Genomic DNA, 16,038 nt, shown 5'->3' on the forward strand with positions numbered 1-16,038 from the left:
GCCACATGGCAAAAGTCAAGGAAATCTGGCGACAAGATATAATAGTAGCAAACAACCTTAACAACAGAGCCTGTCTCAACCAAACCATGTTTTATACAGGCAACCTGTTTGAACCAAACACCATAAAAACCTTTTATAGATTGAACACCTTGACAAACAATTTCAAGAAGACATGAAGCTTCTTTGGAAACTTCATTCAAACAGACACCAACAAGTCTTTGTAGGGTTCCTTCAGTCATTGGTCAATTTACATCCATGCATCTCTAAGCAAACTATGACCGGTTTAGTTGTTTTCAACAGTCATTTGAAATTTATAAAACGTTTATAACATGCTTTCATGAAATTCACAGTATTTGGGTAAAATGTTGAATGTTTTAGAGGTAGTTTACCATGGCAACCTCAATGATGCATAATCTTGAAAATATATTAAGCATGAAGCAAATTTTCTGAAAGTTTGGCCACATGGTTCAGATGATACTTAAATAAATTGAAACTTAAAATAAAACTTAATAGGTAAAAAAAGGCTCATATCTTATTCTGAACCACGACAAACAATGAAAACATTTCATATGGCCCATTAGCCATCTAAATTCACTTGGCTGTCTTAGTAAATAGCATTCCTATCACAATACAACGCTTTCACATTGCATAAGGTTAGTGATCAAGCAGGAGCCTCCTTCTATACTGACCTTGCTTGCTATTGTCTGCTGTCACACACACACACAGCAGAGACTTCTTTCTTAGATCAGTTTATCCATTGATACAAGTATAATGACAAGTATGTCATGGCCACATAGAAGTATCCTAACGTTTACAAGATGAATGACACTTGGGGAGTAGCAAACACACCCATCAACACAGTTTTTACAAAGCATTCCACTCATGCCTAAACATACGGTGTACATTCTCAAACAAGAAAGGAAAATTACCGGATTTTGAGTTAATCGCTTGAATTGAAGGAAGGCTGTTTTGGATTGAAATACCACTGAAAGAAAAGACACGTAATTTCTATAGCCATGTGTTTGGTGATGGGGACAAAATGCACATTGCACTATGAAATCATATTTGCTTACATAAATTACAAATTGTGGTCAAAATAAGTAAAAATTCTGAGGGGCAGTGGCAAAAAAAAAATGCACAGGAAAAAATCATGAAAACAAGCAGCCTATCGGCTGAGATAGCTCCACTGTTAGCAATGCACATTTCAATTAAAGAACTGAAGACATCATTAGAAAATGAACAATATGTATAGTATCAAAGCAATCAGACTTACAGTTTTTAACAAGAAGTCGAAAATATCACTTTTTACCAAAAATGACAAAAATATTCACCAAAATTAAAGAATCAAAGATATCATCACGAAATGAACAAATCTGAGAAAAGTCTACATGTAGTAGCTATATATGTAATATCAAAGCGATTGAACTATTGGTTTTTAACAAGAAGTCGAAAATATCACTTTTTACCAAAAATGACAAAAATATTCACCAAAATTAGAGATTTGAAGATATCAACATGAAATGAACAAACCTAAAAGAGGTCTACCCAAGGTACATATACACCAAGTATCAAAGCATTCAGGCTTGTAGTTTTCAAGAAGAAGTCGAAAAAGTAAAACATTGACACGGACGACGACGGACGACAATCACTCATATGATAAGCTCTGCTCGACAAAGTCAACAGCGGAGCTAAAAAAAGTAGTGTGGATCAATAGCATAAGAAAATAATTCTGCAAGTCTATTTCTTAGAGAAAAAATATTATACATGTACATAGAGAATATAAAAAAATTCATCATTAGCACAAAACTAAGTGAAGGAAACATTTAGTTTGCATAGTTTTTCTGTCATCGCCCCCTCCCCAGGGTTTCTAATGGTCCACCCCTAATACAGAAAATATGGTACATTAATTAAAACTGAATGCCAAAGTCAAATTTTGTCAACTTTCACAAATGAACCAGTATTTTCCCCATCTGTAAGTAATTTGGTTTCCAAAAATAAAGAAACATTCTAGAAAAATATGTGTAAACAAACATTGCAAGCATATTATTTTTCACTATAAAGAACAGATTACTGGTATAATACCTATGATAACTGCAGATTATCGACAGCAGCATTTGTTCGTTTTAGGATAATTTAAATTCACAGTAAAACAAAGCTGATTATGCAAATTAGTGATGATCTTAATTTTGCACACAAAATGTGCATAAATATGCACTGATATTCTGCTGATATTAATTAAAGCGAGAGGGTCGTCACCTGCGCACGCGCGGGAATTGAGTCCCGAGCGACGATAACAACACACGCTAAAAATGCAAAGGCTCATTGGGAGACGCTTGTTTGTAAAAAATGACACGCTATGGCCATCTGATGCATGCGCAGATGACGACTCCCTCGCTTTAAGTAAAAAAAATCAAAAGATGTCTAATACAAATTTGAATATGAGGTTACAAAAAGTATGAGTAAGTGTAAGAAAAACAAAAAAAAATATAAGAGTACAATAGCTCTTATTTTGATCAATCAATATTATCAATGACAAAAACATGCATCTTTAAATTGCAAAATACAGCATTCAAACAACAAAATTTTGATGCATTTTTATCAATCTTCAAGGACAATTGTAAAATTTGTAATCACAAATACTCAACAAATTATTGTACCGGTATAAAGAAAACTAATAGTGAAAGAAAGATTCTTATCGGAATATGAGATTTTGTGCTACCATTGTAAAGATAATAAAGATTCAGAATGTTTTTAAGAAAGTAATTATCTTCTGAGATGCTATACTTAAAATAAAAAAAATTTAGGCAAGATCCCAGTGAAGACCAGGTGGGTCTTAAATCACACATTGCAGTAGAGGGATTGGTCAACCTACTTACGTATGACAAAGATATTCGTTTGTACTTCACAGAACTGATTGGTTGACACAAATATGTACACAAGTATTCTTTTATGACCTACAAATTAACAATACAATCATTTCACACACCGATAAAGGGTGTGTTCATACACACCCAGTATGGCAGTAGGTCCAAATCATGTACCAGAAGAGAACTAATAAAGGTGTGTAAAGTGGCATAGCACGTAACCCAGTAAAGCAGTCAAGCACCAGTACGGCATTCTTGCTTACTGTCTCTTACCGTGAGAAGGGTTAAAATTCCCAGCCACATTTTCAGGCGAAGTATAAATTTACCGTGCATATAGCGTAAATCAGCTAAGATAATGCGCTGCTAGGGGTTGATGATGATGGCAACGTTGACCCCGACTGTTGACAGTCAGTGAACCATTATCACTGAGTAAACTAGGCATTACAATGAACGACTATATCATGTTGGTATTCAGATATGCACATGGATGACCCATCAGCAATTTGTAGTAAATAAGGTATCAACTATCATAGGGAAGTTCAGTCTTAGTTTACTGAATGATTCTAGAGCCACCCAAAGCGTGTGTCCAGAGGTTGTTGAAAATCCAAATAAATCTGAGTACTATTAATCATTATTTTTTCCCCCCAGGTTTTTCATCGCTACTTTACTTTAAATATAGTTTCAATGAAAAGCAAATATAGTTTTAAAGAGAAGTAGAGATACAAAATTGGGGAAAAGAAAAAGATAAATCGTACTAATCGATTTATTTGGAATTTTAGCCTTCAAGAGACTAGGATCACTAGTGACGGAATGGACATTTGGCCATTTTGGGCGAGGGGGGAATGGTAAAACCTGTTATTAACAATGTTAGAACGACTCAAAGGAACAAGCTAAAAGCATTCAGGTTTTAACAATACGATGCAATCGAAACAACTTTTTATACCCACATGGTGGACTGGCAAAACAAAACATGTACCAGTATTTTATTCGCAACTCACAGTACGGCGTACATACGCGGCGGTGGCGCTCGTTTATAATGTTTGGTGTTTTACCAGCCCCGTCGGTCTGATTGTGTACTTACGGCGTCATAGTCAAGCAGTTCCATGCAGAAAACACGACGAGTATATTCTAATAATGTCTTACCTCGAGTTTTGAAAGAAACATTTTGATTCACCGGGGAAGAAACAAGCATAATATCACGATCTATGTATCAACAGTATCGCTCTTACAGGTTTTCAACAAGTAACGATATGTGTACACAAACTAGTGACGTTGCAAACTTTGTTAGAAACAATTATGACCAACTTGGGGAGTTCGTGAGCCTCGCTATGAACGCCCTCTTTCGTTTGGGTGTTCAGGTAGGGAAGGAAGTGTGATTGTATCCGACAAAAATCGTTGCCATCCTCCATTATACCGGTCCGAAAATGCACATTTCTACAGAAGATATAAACAACGATAATTAGCTATTCCATTGTGGGTTTCAACAACAAATTTTGATCCGATTTTCGTTCTATAATTTTGAGTTGTGTTCGGGTAACCACACATTGAAGTTCTGTGTCGGCCATCTTTGTATTCATTTCTGTGTACGATTTACAACACATTTTAACTTCGACGAGGCGTAGAATAGAGTTCCTTATTACAGCATGGTTATTTATTAGACTTTCAACGTACTTGTTAAATTACTTGTCAGTAGTTTTGGCCGTAAGACATAAACAACCCGTTAACAACATTGTTGATATTGTTAACTCGAGTAACTCTTTGCATAATGACTAAATTTACACCATGCATGGAATTTCCATTTTTCAAAGAAAAAAAAACCCGAGACAGATCAACTTGTATTGAAATGTGGGCATGGCGTATCGCTCAACAATTTTATATTGCTTTTCATCATTGTGCTGTTCTGTATAGAGACTAGACTGCATTTAATGTCACCACTGATGGCCGCAAAGATTTTGTTGGAAGCAGAGAGCCTTGCGACATGATTTTTGCCCTCAATGTTGCATTCTCTCTTGTTGATTGCATCTGCTCTTTCTCGATCTATGTTATATGGTGTTTTGAACTGTAGACATCGCAAGAATGGAACACTCGAGTTTGTGTCTGTTGTGTTCATATTGCCATGTTTGTTGTACAGGGAGCACTAGACTTGGAATGACTGCCAATCAGATGTTTCTATTGCTACATGACGTATCTGCATAAAGTTGTATGAACTAGAATCGATGCATATCAATCAGCATTGAGTAAAGCCCAATAAACACAATCAAAACAATACAAACTAGATGTGTACAGCGAAGTGACATACATGTATATGGTTCTAAGTATTGTTTTGATTACTAATGCGAAATAATTACCTGTAGTTATAAATGCATTTCGAGTACAATGTGTCAATACAAGTATAAAATTGCTATCCATCAAGCTGCTTTATACATTGATGCATCGTATCGATTGATTTGTATCACTTTTGCAATCAGAATAAGCTTACGCTACTTATTTCATACTTGTTAATCAAAATAAAATATTTAAACCACTAAGTAAGAAAAAAATGGTTATTTTCAGCTACCACTTATAAAACTTGACTTTTTAACGGTGATCGTTTTGCTGCTTCCTGTTTGATATAGGACTCGCAGCGTCAAACACAATATTTATAAAATGCATTGTTTACATGAAATTTGAACAAGGTCTTCGTGACGACCACTGCCTTTAGTGTGTCATAGTTGCATCCTATATATTGATAAGAGTCTGGTCATTTTCTAACCAGAAATAATATTCAAAGTGTCATGTAGAAATTATTTATTGTAAAAGGTTGTATAAACAGGCCCTTGTCTCAAAATGTTCTTTTTTTATTTTCTCAATATTTCTTTGCCTTGCTTAGGCAACTTATTGTGTAGTCAGTAGTATCGTACATTTGTTTTCAATTTCTAGTAACATAATTTGTTAAAGACAGTTTCATTATTTTTGCAGGTTAACATCTGTCAAAATGACGCGCTATTCACAGGACCCTGAGAACCCAACAAAATGTAAGCTATTCATCATTTTTAAAAATATATTGATCAAACTAAACGCAGTGCGAAAACGGGGACTTATGTTTTGACCTCAGTTTGTCTGTCCGTGCATGCGTTCAGACCTGTATCTTAAAAATGCCTGGACCAATCACGATCAAACTTCACACATACATCATACACATATGCACGTCAATTTGTTTCACGATCTGATTCAAGATGGCAGAATAGCGGCCATTTTTGTGCTAAAAATCATCAAAATCAAGCATTTTCCGACTGTTTACTGATGGATTTTGTTCAAAATTGGTATATACATTAGACATTATAGGACCTTGATGCACATTATTTTGTTTTTCAGATAAGATTTAAAATGGCCGACTGGTGGCCATTTTGGTTTAATGAATGTGGTTTTGATGCCATATCTCTGACTTGCTTTGACTGATTATGTTCAAATTTTAAATATTCATTATAGATCATTTCGCGGCTGTTTACAGATGGATTTTGTTCAAACCTTGTATATACATTGGACATTATAGGACCTTGATGCACATCATTTTGTTTTACGATCTTGATTCAAGATGGCCGAATGGCGGCCATTTTTGTGCTAAAAAATCATAAAAATCAAGCATTTCTCGGCTGTTTGTTACTTAATTGGAGATGTGCTTCAAATAGAGCAAGTAACGATACACATATTATAATACCTTGGTGATGTATTTTGTAAATAACATCTTGTAAGTTTAATGGATGCTTTTGATATGTTTTCTATTTCTACCAGCTTTGAGTAAGCTTTTCTTCAGATATGGATACATGTTGGAATTGTATGGTAAGATTAACTTGTTTTTACTTGTGTTTTGACAGCATGTAAAGCGAGGGGTTCCAATCTACGTGTCCATTTCAAGGTAAGAATCATCTAAGTTGACTTTTAGCTCAAATGTTATGGTAGCTGGAAAGAGGGTGTGAGCAGATAGTCGTCTATATGGAATAATAGTCCAACAAACCTTAAATGCCCATGCCAACTTTGATAGACTAAACCAGAATAACTGATGGTACTTACTGTGTCTGTCAAAGCATTGCGCTAAAGAAAAGACATCTCCATGGTCAATGTCTTTTTTTTTTGCTCAAGGAATGTTGGTATATGATAAGTCAATTGAACTTGCTAATAGTGATTTCTGTATTGGTTTCTATAGTTGTCCCAGTGGGTGACTTTTTCATATTTGGTTGCCCCAGTGGTTGTCTGGGACAACCCAACTGCCAGTTTTGACTCCTGTATTTACCTGATTTACATGGATCTTGTTCTTGTGTAGCCAAAGATTATGTACTTTAATATTGGGGGGCATTTTTCGAATAGTTGGTAGTCATTAAATGTTAGATTCTCTTACAAACAGAACACACGAGAAACCGCTCAAGCCATCAAACGTATGCACTTGAAGAAAGCTGTTAGATACCTTAAAGATGTGGTTAATAAGAAACAGATTGTTCCTTTTAGAAGATACAACGGCGGAGTAGGACGTAAAGCACAGGTATGTTCATTAAATCAGTTTTTATAGGAACCCCTCTTTCCCAAAAGTTGGGCATTCTGGTACTGAAGGTGCCTTTTGTACTAGTATGTTGAAATCATTTATGCGAGTTTTGTGTAACAGGCAGCTTTTTTTAAAGGGAAGGGTTTGGGGTAGGTGTCCATTTGCATTGTGAATTCAAAATCAATGACAAGTTACTGATGCACAGATTTTTCATGACACAACTGGTTATACTCATTTCCTGACACAACTGGTTATACTCATTTCCTGTGATTCGTGGTGTTCTTAAGAAATGTTGTATGCCGCATGATAAACACAGTTGATTATTTCCAAATTTTTTTAAATTCAGTGGTGTTAAAAAAAAAAAAAAATTGGTCTTGTCCAATCATATCTCAAAAAATGGGGAGCTATATTCACGACATTGTACACTATTCCATAGGTGAAAGCATTTAACTGGACACAGGGTCGTTGGCCTAAGAAGAGTGCAGAATTTTTACTACAGCTGTTGAAAAATGCTGAGAGCAATGCAGAATTCAAGGTAAACTTTCTGTAATGCATGACAGTTGCTCCCTCAAAGCTATTGCTTGTGTATACTTTAATAGATTTCATTCAATTCGATGTGTACATGCTTTATGCGTCTTTCTGATTGGAGTGGTTAAATTTACCAAACATCTTACTGCTACGAGAAGTGTGTCAAACTGACAACCCAAATGTTTTTTATATTTGGATATCTCTGCTACCAGGACTGCAGCAATCAGACACAAGTGAAATAAAATCTTTTGTGTTTTCGCAGGGCCTTGACGTTGATTCCCTCGTTATTGACCATGTTCAAGTTAACCGTGCCGCTAAAATGAGGCGTAGGACATACAGAGCTCATGGTCGCATCAATCGTAAGTACTGGTCCAGTATCCTGTTTTGTATCGCTGTGAACCTTATAAACAAAGGACCTTTTTAGCTCCGCTGTTGACTTTGTCGAGCGGAGCTTATCATGTGAGTGATTGTCCGTCGTCGTCGTCCGTGTCAATGTTTTACTTTTTCGACTTCTTCTTGAAAACTACAAGCCTATAAGCCTACAAGATTATAAAAAGGTTTGACCTCACAGTTGTTCACATTTTGATTCGCCATCTTTGTTTGAGTTTGTTTACATCATACAAATGCAAACCCAGCTTCGAAAGACAAATCAAATAAATACTTACGAGATTCATTTATGTATCCCTTTTCTTGTACTTCCACTTTGATTTCCCGGCGTGTCAGTTCATCTAGTCGGCGTTTCCCCTTGAAAATAATCAAAGGTCGGACCTTCTGACCGTCAGCGGTGACTGTCAATACTGCCGTGAACCCTCTCTTCTCGGAGTTAGTGGTCTTGATATGGACGGTCCTGACACCCTGGTGCTCCAAAGTTCTGTTGCCGGGCATATCAAACCGCAACGGAGTTTCATCCATGTTATAGATATCACCAAGAGGGTAACCATGCCGCTGACGAAGCTGAATCACGTAGCGCTGAAACTGTAGAATTTTGTCTTCGTAGTCAGCTGGTAACTTTTGTCCTATCGATGTTCGGACACGTGTTGACAGTGAGTGGCGCCGCTTGAACGAATGAAGCCACCCATCGGTAGCTTTGAACTCACTGTCGTTACTCAGTCTCCGGGCTTGCATTTGCAATTGTCGACCAGAAATTGCGTTACCGTTTTTTCTGTGATCGTCGAACCACTGCATTACGCTGTCATCCAATGTTTTGTTCTTGACCCTACGACCGGCGCCTGGTAACCGTTTAGCTTGGCGTTTGTTGTCATACAACTGGTCCTTCGCTCGAATCCACTGTCGAACTTGCTTTTCATTTATACCAAAATGATCAGCTGTTTTTCGGTTGTTTTTCCACTCTAGTGCTTTACAAACAACTTTCAACTTGAAAGCAGAATCATAGGAAGCACGGCGATTTTGGCTGGTAGAGTGAGGCATGGCTTCGATAAAATAACGATGTAAATAAATATAGTTGCGTAAGCGAACAGAGAACTTGAGCAGTATAGAAACTGAACCCAGGATGAAAATTTCTTCTGATCGTGAGTTTATATTACCATGCATTTCTTGCATTGTATTTGTTTCCGCCAATTACGAACGAAGATTTCGTGCACTTGTTGCAAGTTTCCTGTATTTTACAATGTCTGTCGCGTGGTCGTTTCACACGGTACCCAAACGTCTCACACTCAAGTTTATTAAACGTACAATACAAATAATACCAGGTCTATCGCTCATTCATGTGCAGTCTTTGTTTATTAGACAGGATAAGGAACACCAACAGGAAACACAACATACAGAAATAAACTAACAATAAATCTATGTCAATCACCTTTGTTTATTTTGGAATACTGGCACAGGAAAACAACACACACTCAATGTCTCAGAAAAGCAGGGCGGCTTCAATTAGAGTATTTTCAAGGAACCAAATGTTTCTAATTTTGAAATGATACATTGTATCAAAGTAGGGGTGCGGCTTCAAATAGACATGCGATTTTACGGTACATATATAGGTACTACATGTGGACCTCTCTCAGATTTGTTCATTTTGTAATGATATCTTTAATTCTCTAATTTGGGTGAATATTTTTGTAATTTTTGGTAAAAAGTGATATTTTCGACTTCTTGTTGAAAACCGCAAGTCCAATTGCTTTGATATTACATATATAGGTACTACATGTGGACCTCTCTTAGATTTGTTCATTTCATAATGATATCTTTAATTCTCTAATTTTGATGAATATTTTTGTAATTTTTGGTAAAAAGTGATATTTTCGACTTCTTGTTGAAAACCGCAGGTCCAATTGCTTTGATATATTATACATATAGGTACTACATGTGGACCTCTCAGATTTGTTCATTTTCTAATGATATCTTCTGTTCTTTAATTGCCATGTGCATTGCTAACAGCGGAGCTATCTCAGCCGACAGGCTGCTTGTTGATTTACTCAGTGGTTTTTGTTTGCCACTACACATATCGCCCTCTAGTGTTAAAATCTGTGATGTATTTAAAAAGGAAGACTGCTCGGACTGATAAGTGGTTGTAGGTAATTGTAGTTCATAGGTAGTGAATTGATTCACCATTGAATTAGTTTTGATTTGTATGTGCCACTATTTGAGATGCGCTTCTAATAGAGTAAATATGGTACATGCATGATTTTTGTGTAAATAAAAATGGAAACAAATATCTTAAGAGAAAATAAATAAGCCATTTAGTTTTCTTTGGGGGTAATTGGGTTCCTTTTGCATGTGATTATTCATATGTATTTAAAGCGAGGGAGTCATCACCTGCGCATGCGTCAGATGGCCATAGCGTGTCATTGTTTACAAACAAGCGTCTACCCATGAGCCTTTGCGTTTTTAGTGTGTGTTATCATCGCTTGGGACTCTATTTCCGCGGATGCGCAGGTGACAACCCTCTCGCTTTAAAATAACTATATTTGTGGACAACATCGTGGTAAGATTCCACTTTTTAACACAGAATATGAGCCCGGTCTTCCCGGATTCGCTTTTCATGTTGTGATTGGATAATCAATGAAGTTCTTGTATCATTCTGTATTTTCTAGCTTACATGAGTTCACCATGCCACATTGAAGTTATCCTCACAGAAAGGGAACAGTATGTCGCAAAACCTGATGAAGAGGAGAAAACCAAGAAAAAGGTTTCCAAAAAGAAGATGGCTAGACAGAAAATGATGCAGAGAGACTAAATATCTTTATTGTATAAGAGCGGATACCTGTAATCATTTGTCCCAATAAACTAACTGTTGGAACTACTTTTTTGGATATGCATTGACTGATTTCAATTTTATGGTTGTACTATGCTGATGTAATGTGTAGCGACCGCATCATGCGGCTCACAAAATATAGCACTGCAGACTGGAGAAAATACTTAAAGGACAACTATATGCTAATAGTTAAAAGCCTTCTAGTAAACTCCCATAGGACCAAGGAAGTTCACGGGAACAGACCCCAAAGGCATGTTGGCATCTGAGTTGCCATATTGGAATGTTGCAACATTTAGGTAGTTTTACTGCAGTCTCATAACACTGCATTCATACTGGTCAGTCTGGAAATTGTTGGTTCAAATCCAGGGTGTTACTGCTCAAAAAATGTCGCATTTTTAATAACGAGCAGAAAATTATATTCCCCTTTGAAAAATTCTGAAAGACAGTTCTTTTCTAGTAAACTGACATTGAGAACAAAAACAGTAAATGGGGACTGGAGATAACTTTCCTATCGATAGTAAATTCTGACAAACGTTACTGAATGAAAACTGCCAAGTATTGATGGTTAGCAGACTGTTGAATTAATAGATTAGCCAAAAAGTATATTATGTGGTGTGCTGAAATACTGTAGAATAATTTATTTTTGCTGAAAGGATGATTCCGTGAAAATAAAATCCAGCGAATATACTTTTTTTCCTATTTCACATTAAACTCGTCAAAAATCAGTAAAAATAAATTCTATACAAAACTCCCAAAAAGTCTTTAAAGTGTAAATTTATTCCAGCGAAAATAAAGTATTCCACAGTAGTGTGTGGTTAGTATTAGCGCTACTATTTTGAAATAGAATTGTCAATTTTGTCATCCCCCCCTCATCTGTGCGCATAGCCCTGGAATATGAATTCTATAATGGCACCTCAAAATAAAACCAAAAATCCATGTGGAAATCATATAGCGCAATAACATTAAAAATCGTGTTATTTTCAATATAGATATTTGAAGGTATATGAACAAATCTGGTAGAGATGCACCTAAGGTACCTTCATACCAAGTATGAAAGCAATTGAGCTGGTAGTTTTCAAGGAGATGTCAAAAATATATTTGTGACTGAAAACATTTGCCAAAAGTAGCAAATTGAAGATATTGTCACAAAATGAACAAAGCTGATAGAGGTCCACCAAGGTACCTACATACTAAGTATCAAAGCTGGTAGTTTTCAAGAAGGATTTGAAAATACAATTGATGACTGATGAAGAATTACATATATGAACAGCTTGCTCTGTCATGTACGAAAACAGAGCTAATAATCTTGTCAAAAACAAGCTTAAGAGGTGGTAGTCGTCTCTCCACGCATGCATGAGATATATAGGTCTTGTATAAACTAAGATGGTGACTTTGACTGTTGCGCAGATCGAGTACAAAATGAGACGTTACCAAACTTTAATTAGATATTTTTTAGGTGATTGGAAAGTATCGAAGGAGTCACTGGTGGTAATTAGTTGCGCCCAGGTCAAACCTCATACTTGTGATTCCATTAGAAGAGCGCATTGGATTGTGGGAAAATCAATGTTTATCAATACAAATGTCGCACATGCGCAGCGCGACGACCACCGCCCTTTAATCACTTCATTAGTTTATCTCGTTACGCCGACGACGATACATGGCCTCGTTATCACGATCTCTTGTTCAGGTACACATTTCGCCATACCATAACTACTAGTTATAATCACAATTCTGCATCTTTTATATAAATGCGGAGATATCGAGCTTAATCCCGGCCCAACAACTTAGTCAAAGACAGTGCCAGTTCCACAAAAACAAGTGAAAAATATAGTGCATCAGAAGATTCAAATGTGCCTCTCCAGACTCTGGGCAAAGACATTGATGTAATTCGTCAGCTAAAACCGATTTGCAGGATAAGATCGAGTCTTCTGTGCAATGTCGTACATGAACGTGTATATGATCTTAAAAGTGAGGTGGCAAATCATTGAAGGGGCCTAAAAGAAAGCCACCGTGATATGTTAAAATTGACGATGCTTTCACCTGTGGAATAAAAAAGCAGTGAATCAACTGGAGCTGAAATGGAGGATATAAAAGGCCCAGTGATGCGTCGTAAGTTACTCTTTTTTTGGTATTGAACAATCTCAACACGAGTCATGGGAAGAATCTGAAGTAAAGTCAAACATCATTAAACTTGAATTGATATAGCTCATCTCTCACACACGTGAAGAAACGCCCTCAGCCGATCGTCGCAAAGTTCTCACGCAAAATCGGGACAAAATATTGCAGCAGGCAATATGGGCGTTATTTTGTCAAATGAAAATTATAGTACTCGACACAATCTTTACTATGGCAACATACTATATTTTCTCATATATCATCTGTTCACCGTCCATTATCAAGATTCTAACAAACAAACAGGAATTCTGTATGTGCCATGGCGGGGGAACTACTCAGTATGTCAATTTCACCCACTGACAGGCGAACTCATGCATCCTGAGTAATACTCAATCTTTATCTATGCGACACAATGTCGCCCCCAATATCTGCAAATCATGAAATGCAAAATGCACAATTTTGCGTTACGAATAATTCCAGTTACTGTTTATAAATACTTGTGTAATATCCTACTGGTATTATTATGATTGTGATTTCAACAAGAAATGTATGCGTATAATTTTTACAAAACATTTGACTGCAAAACACGAATTATTAAACAAATAAGGCAGCCAAACCCTGCAAATTAAGTTTGTGCTAAATAATCCTATTCGAATACATAATCATATATACATGATTCAATCAAATTATTAGCTCTGTCTCAAGGATAAAGACATAAAAACAAAAGAATTTCATAATGTCAAAAACAAAAAGCCTTTATCATAGTGTTTAAATTGTGCTCAGAGTCGATCAAAGTTCGAACCCTCTTATAACAACTAAATGAGACGCAATCCCGGCAAAACTAATGGTACCCATGATGAATCAGTTACATTTCAGTCACCTCTAAATACTTGGTCAAAAGTATGCAACACAATCTACAAATATCAACAGATATCAACGCGTCATCTGATATTTGAACTGTTGTCGATCTGTGAATGATTCTATACTAACAATAACACTGCCAAATAACCCAAAGATGCTCTAAATACATCTTGAAAAAAAAAAGAATAATGCTGATTGGAAACATTCTTCGCAAGAGAAAAACTAATTATTTACATCCAACTATGTCTACATACATACATGTATTTTCAACTATAGAGGGCGATATACTACAATATTTGAATAAACGCGGATAAAAAAAATATAGTAGCCTACAAAAATTGGTAACAACATTTTGTATAATTGACAGACAATTTTGTAGTTTGTATGTTTATAACATTATAGGAGAATATACTGTGCATAAATGCATGATTTGATGTAGGTACATATGATTCAAGTGAATACTATAATACAACATGGTAAAACCGAGATTTACAATTTGTTAATCAATTAAGGCAATATAATATTATTTTCACCAAAGAATTATGGTTCCTTTAGTGAAAAATACAAGTTGAATTATATTTTTTAAGTGACAGAGTAGCCATTAAACCAGGCGTACCACGCAGAAGATGTGATTCCTTCTAAGGAGGAAGATTTAACTTGTGCCAGATGTTCTGTTCAGCACCCCAGTACACGGAACACTAGCAAAGTGTCACTGCCATGCAGCAGAGCTTTTGCTACAAGTAATATGTATTTCATAATTTCCTTGGTGTCTTGGATAACCATAAAAATATAATAATTATAATATTATTATAAAAAATATAATTCACATTGGTCGAGATAAGCAATGACCTACTTCATTGATATTAAATAAATTGGCAATGACTGTATAAATCATGTAAAAAGACTGAATGTGAAAGATATATTGACTTCGAACTAAAGTGCAATTTTTCAAAATCCTGGTTGTCATAGTGATAGCGAAACATACTTCAACCAACGTACCATTTCCTGTGTTCTATAATTCAATAATATGATGTTATTACGAGGATACCTCAAAGTATGCACGAAGACTGTACAGCGGGAGTATCGACCGACGCGCAGCGGAGGACAATGCGACGGCGTACTGTCTGAGTGCATATGTTGAGGTATCCTCGTAATACTATTAACCTTATTATTATACATCTTTTCCGTGCGTAATCATTCCATATTTGGAATTCGCATTTCCTTATATGGTAGGATGAAAATACCCTGTAAAATACTGCAAAATTACGGCACCCTGTAACTTATGGCGTTGCGGTGACAGATGTATAATAATACACTTTCCTGTAAAGCAATGGACAAAGAACAGTTCATGTACGATTAGACTACGTATATGCTGTTTTACACAATATGTGTATTAATTCTACCCCGACAGTCAGATTGCTTTTTTTTCAATCTCTCTTAATATCCCCGACGGTTCAGGCTACTTTGTTGCATAAAAAGTGTTCTGCTCGATAGACGCAGGCATACGAAGAGATAATTGAACCATTAGACTACATGTAAATGTGTGTGTGTGTTTAAAAAGACTTCCCAACCATGTGAGTTTTGAAGAAGATGTTCTTAGAGTTGTTATCAGTTGTTAAAAATGCCTGTCACTTTTTTCTTTATACATTTACCAACTGTTTGAATTTAAAACATTTAATTACACTAAAGATAATTAATCACTTTATAACCTGTTTGGAGTGATGACCTGATTTCGTGAAAATGAAACGGCAATCATGGGAGACGAATATAAAATGTACCACAAGGTTATCATACCAGGGAGAGACCAATACGTACATAGATCTCTTTATGTCAACACAAATCTTAAATCTGTTCCTGCTATGGTTCAAATAGCACTGCAAAAACAGTAGTGGGAAGAGAAAACAGAAGGTGGATTCAAGTGATAGATTGGATGTCAAACAAAT

The 16,038-nt window shown here is 36.1% G+C and overlaps 1 protein-coding gene across 2 annotated transcripts; it reads left to right on the forward strand.

Annotated features, from left to right (window-relative positions):
* The first annotated feature begins 4,172 nt into the window (after positions 1-4,172).
* LOC100371572 (large ribosomal subunit protein uL22-like) lies at positions 4,173-11,167 on the forward strand. 2 transcript variants are annotated; one of them, XM_002735474.4, is made up of 7 exons: positions 4,173-4,222; positions 5,823-5,878; positions 6,719-6,759; positions 7,246-7,380; positions 7,817-7,915; positions 8,171-8,267; positions 10,959-11,167. In XM_002735474.4, exons 2-7 carry the CDS (start codon positions 5,839-5,841, stop codon positions 11,099-11,101), a joined length of 555 nt encoding a protein of 184 aa, XP_002735520.1. In that variant the 5' UTR covers positions 4,173-4,222; positions 5,823-5,838; the 3' UTR covers positions 11,102-11,167. The 2 variants fall into 2 exon arrangements, with proteins under 2 accessions (XP_002735520.1, XP_085363127.1); XM_085507001.1 differs by having other exon boundaries at positions 4,198-4,337.
* Positions 11,168-16,038: the final 4,871 nt, after the last annotated feature.

This window comes from Saccoglossus kowalevskii, chromosome 13 (assembly GCF_978046115.1).
Source record: "Saccoglossus kowalevskii chromosome 13, keSacKowa6.1, whole genome shotgun sequence".
NCBI lineage: Eukaryota > Metazoa > Hemichordata > Enteropneusta > Harrimaniidae > Saccoglossus > Saccoglossus kowalevskii.

Bases quoted from the DNA above. Each gene is read 5' to 3' on its own strand.
- LOC100371572 (XM_002735474.4), top strand. From the start codon at position 5,839: ATGACGCGCTATTCACAGGACCCTGAGAACCCAACAAAAT. The intron at 6,760-7,245 runs GTAAGAATCATC...TCTTACAAACAG, and splicing joins ATCTACGTGTCCATTTCAAG to AACACACGAGAAACCGCTCA. The intron at 8,268-10,958 runs GTAAGTACTGGT...TGTATTTTCTAG, and splicing joins AGCTCATGGTCGCATCAATC to CTTACATGAGTTCACCATGC.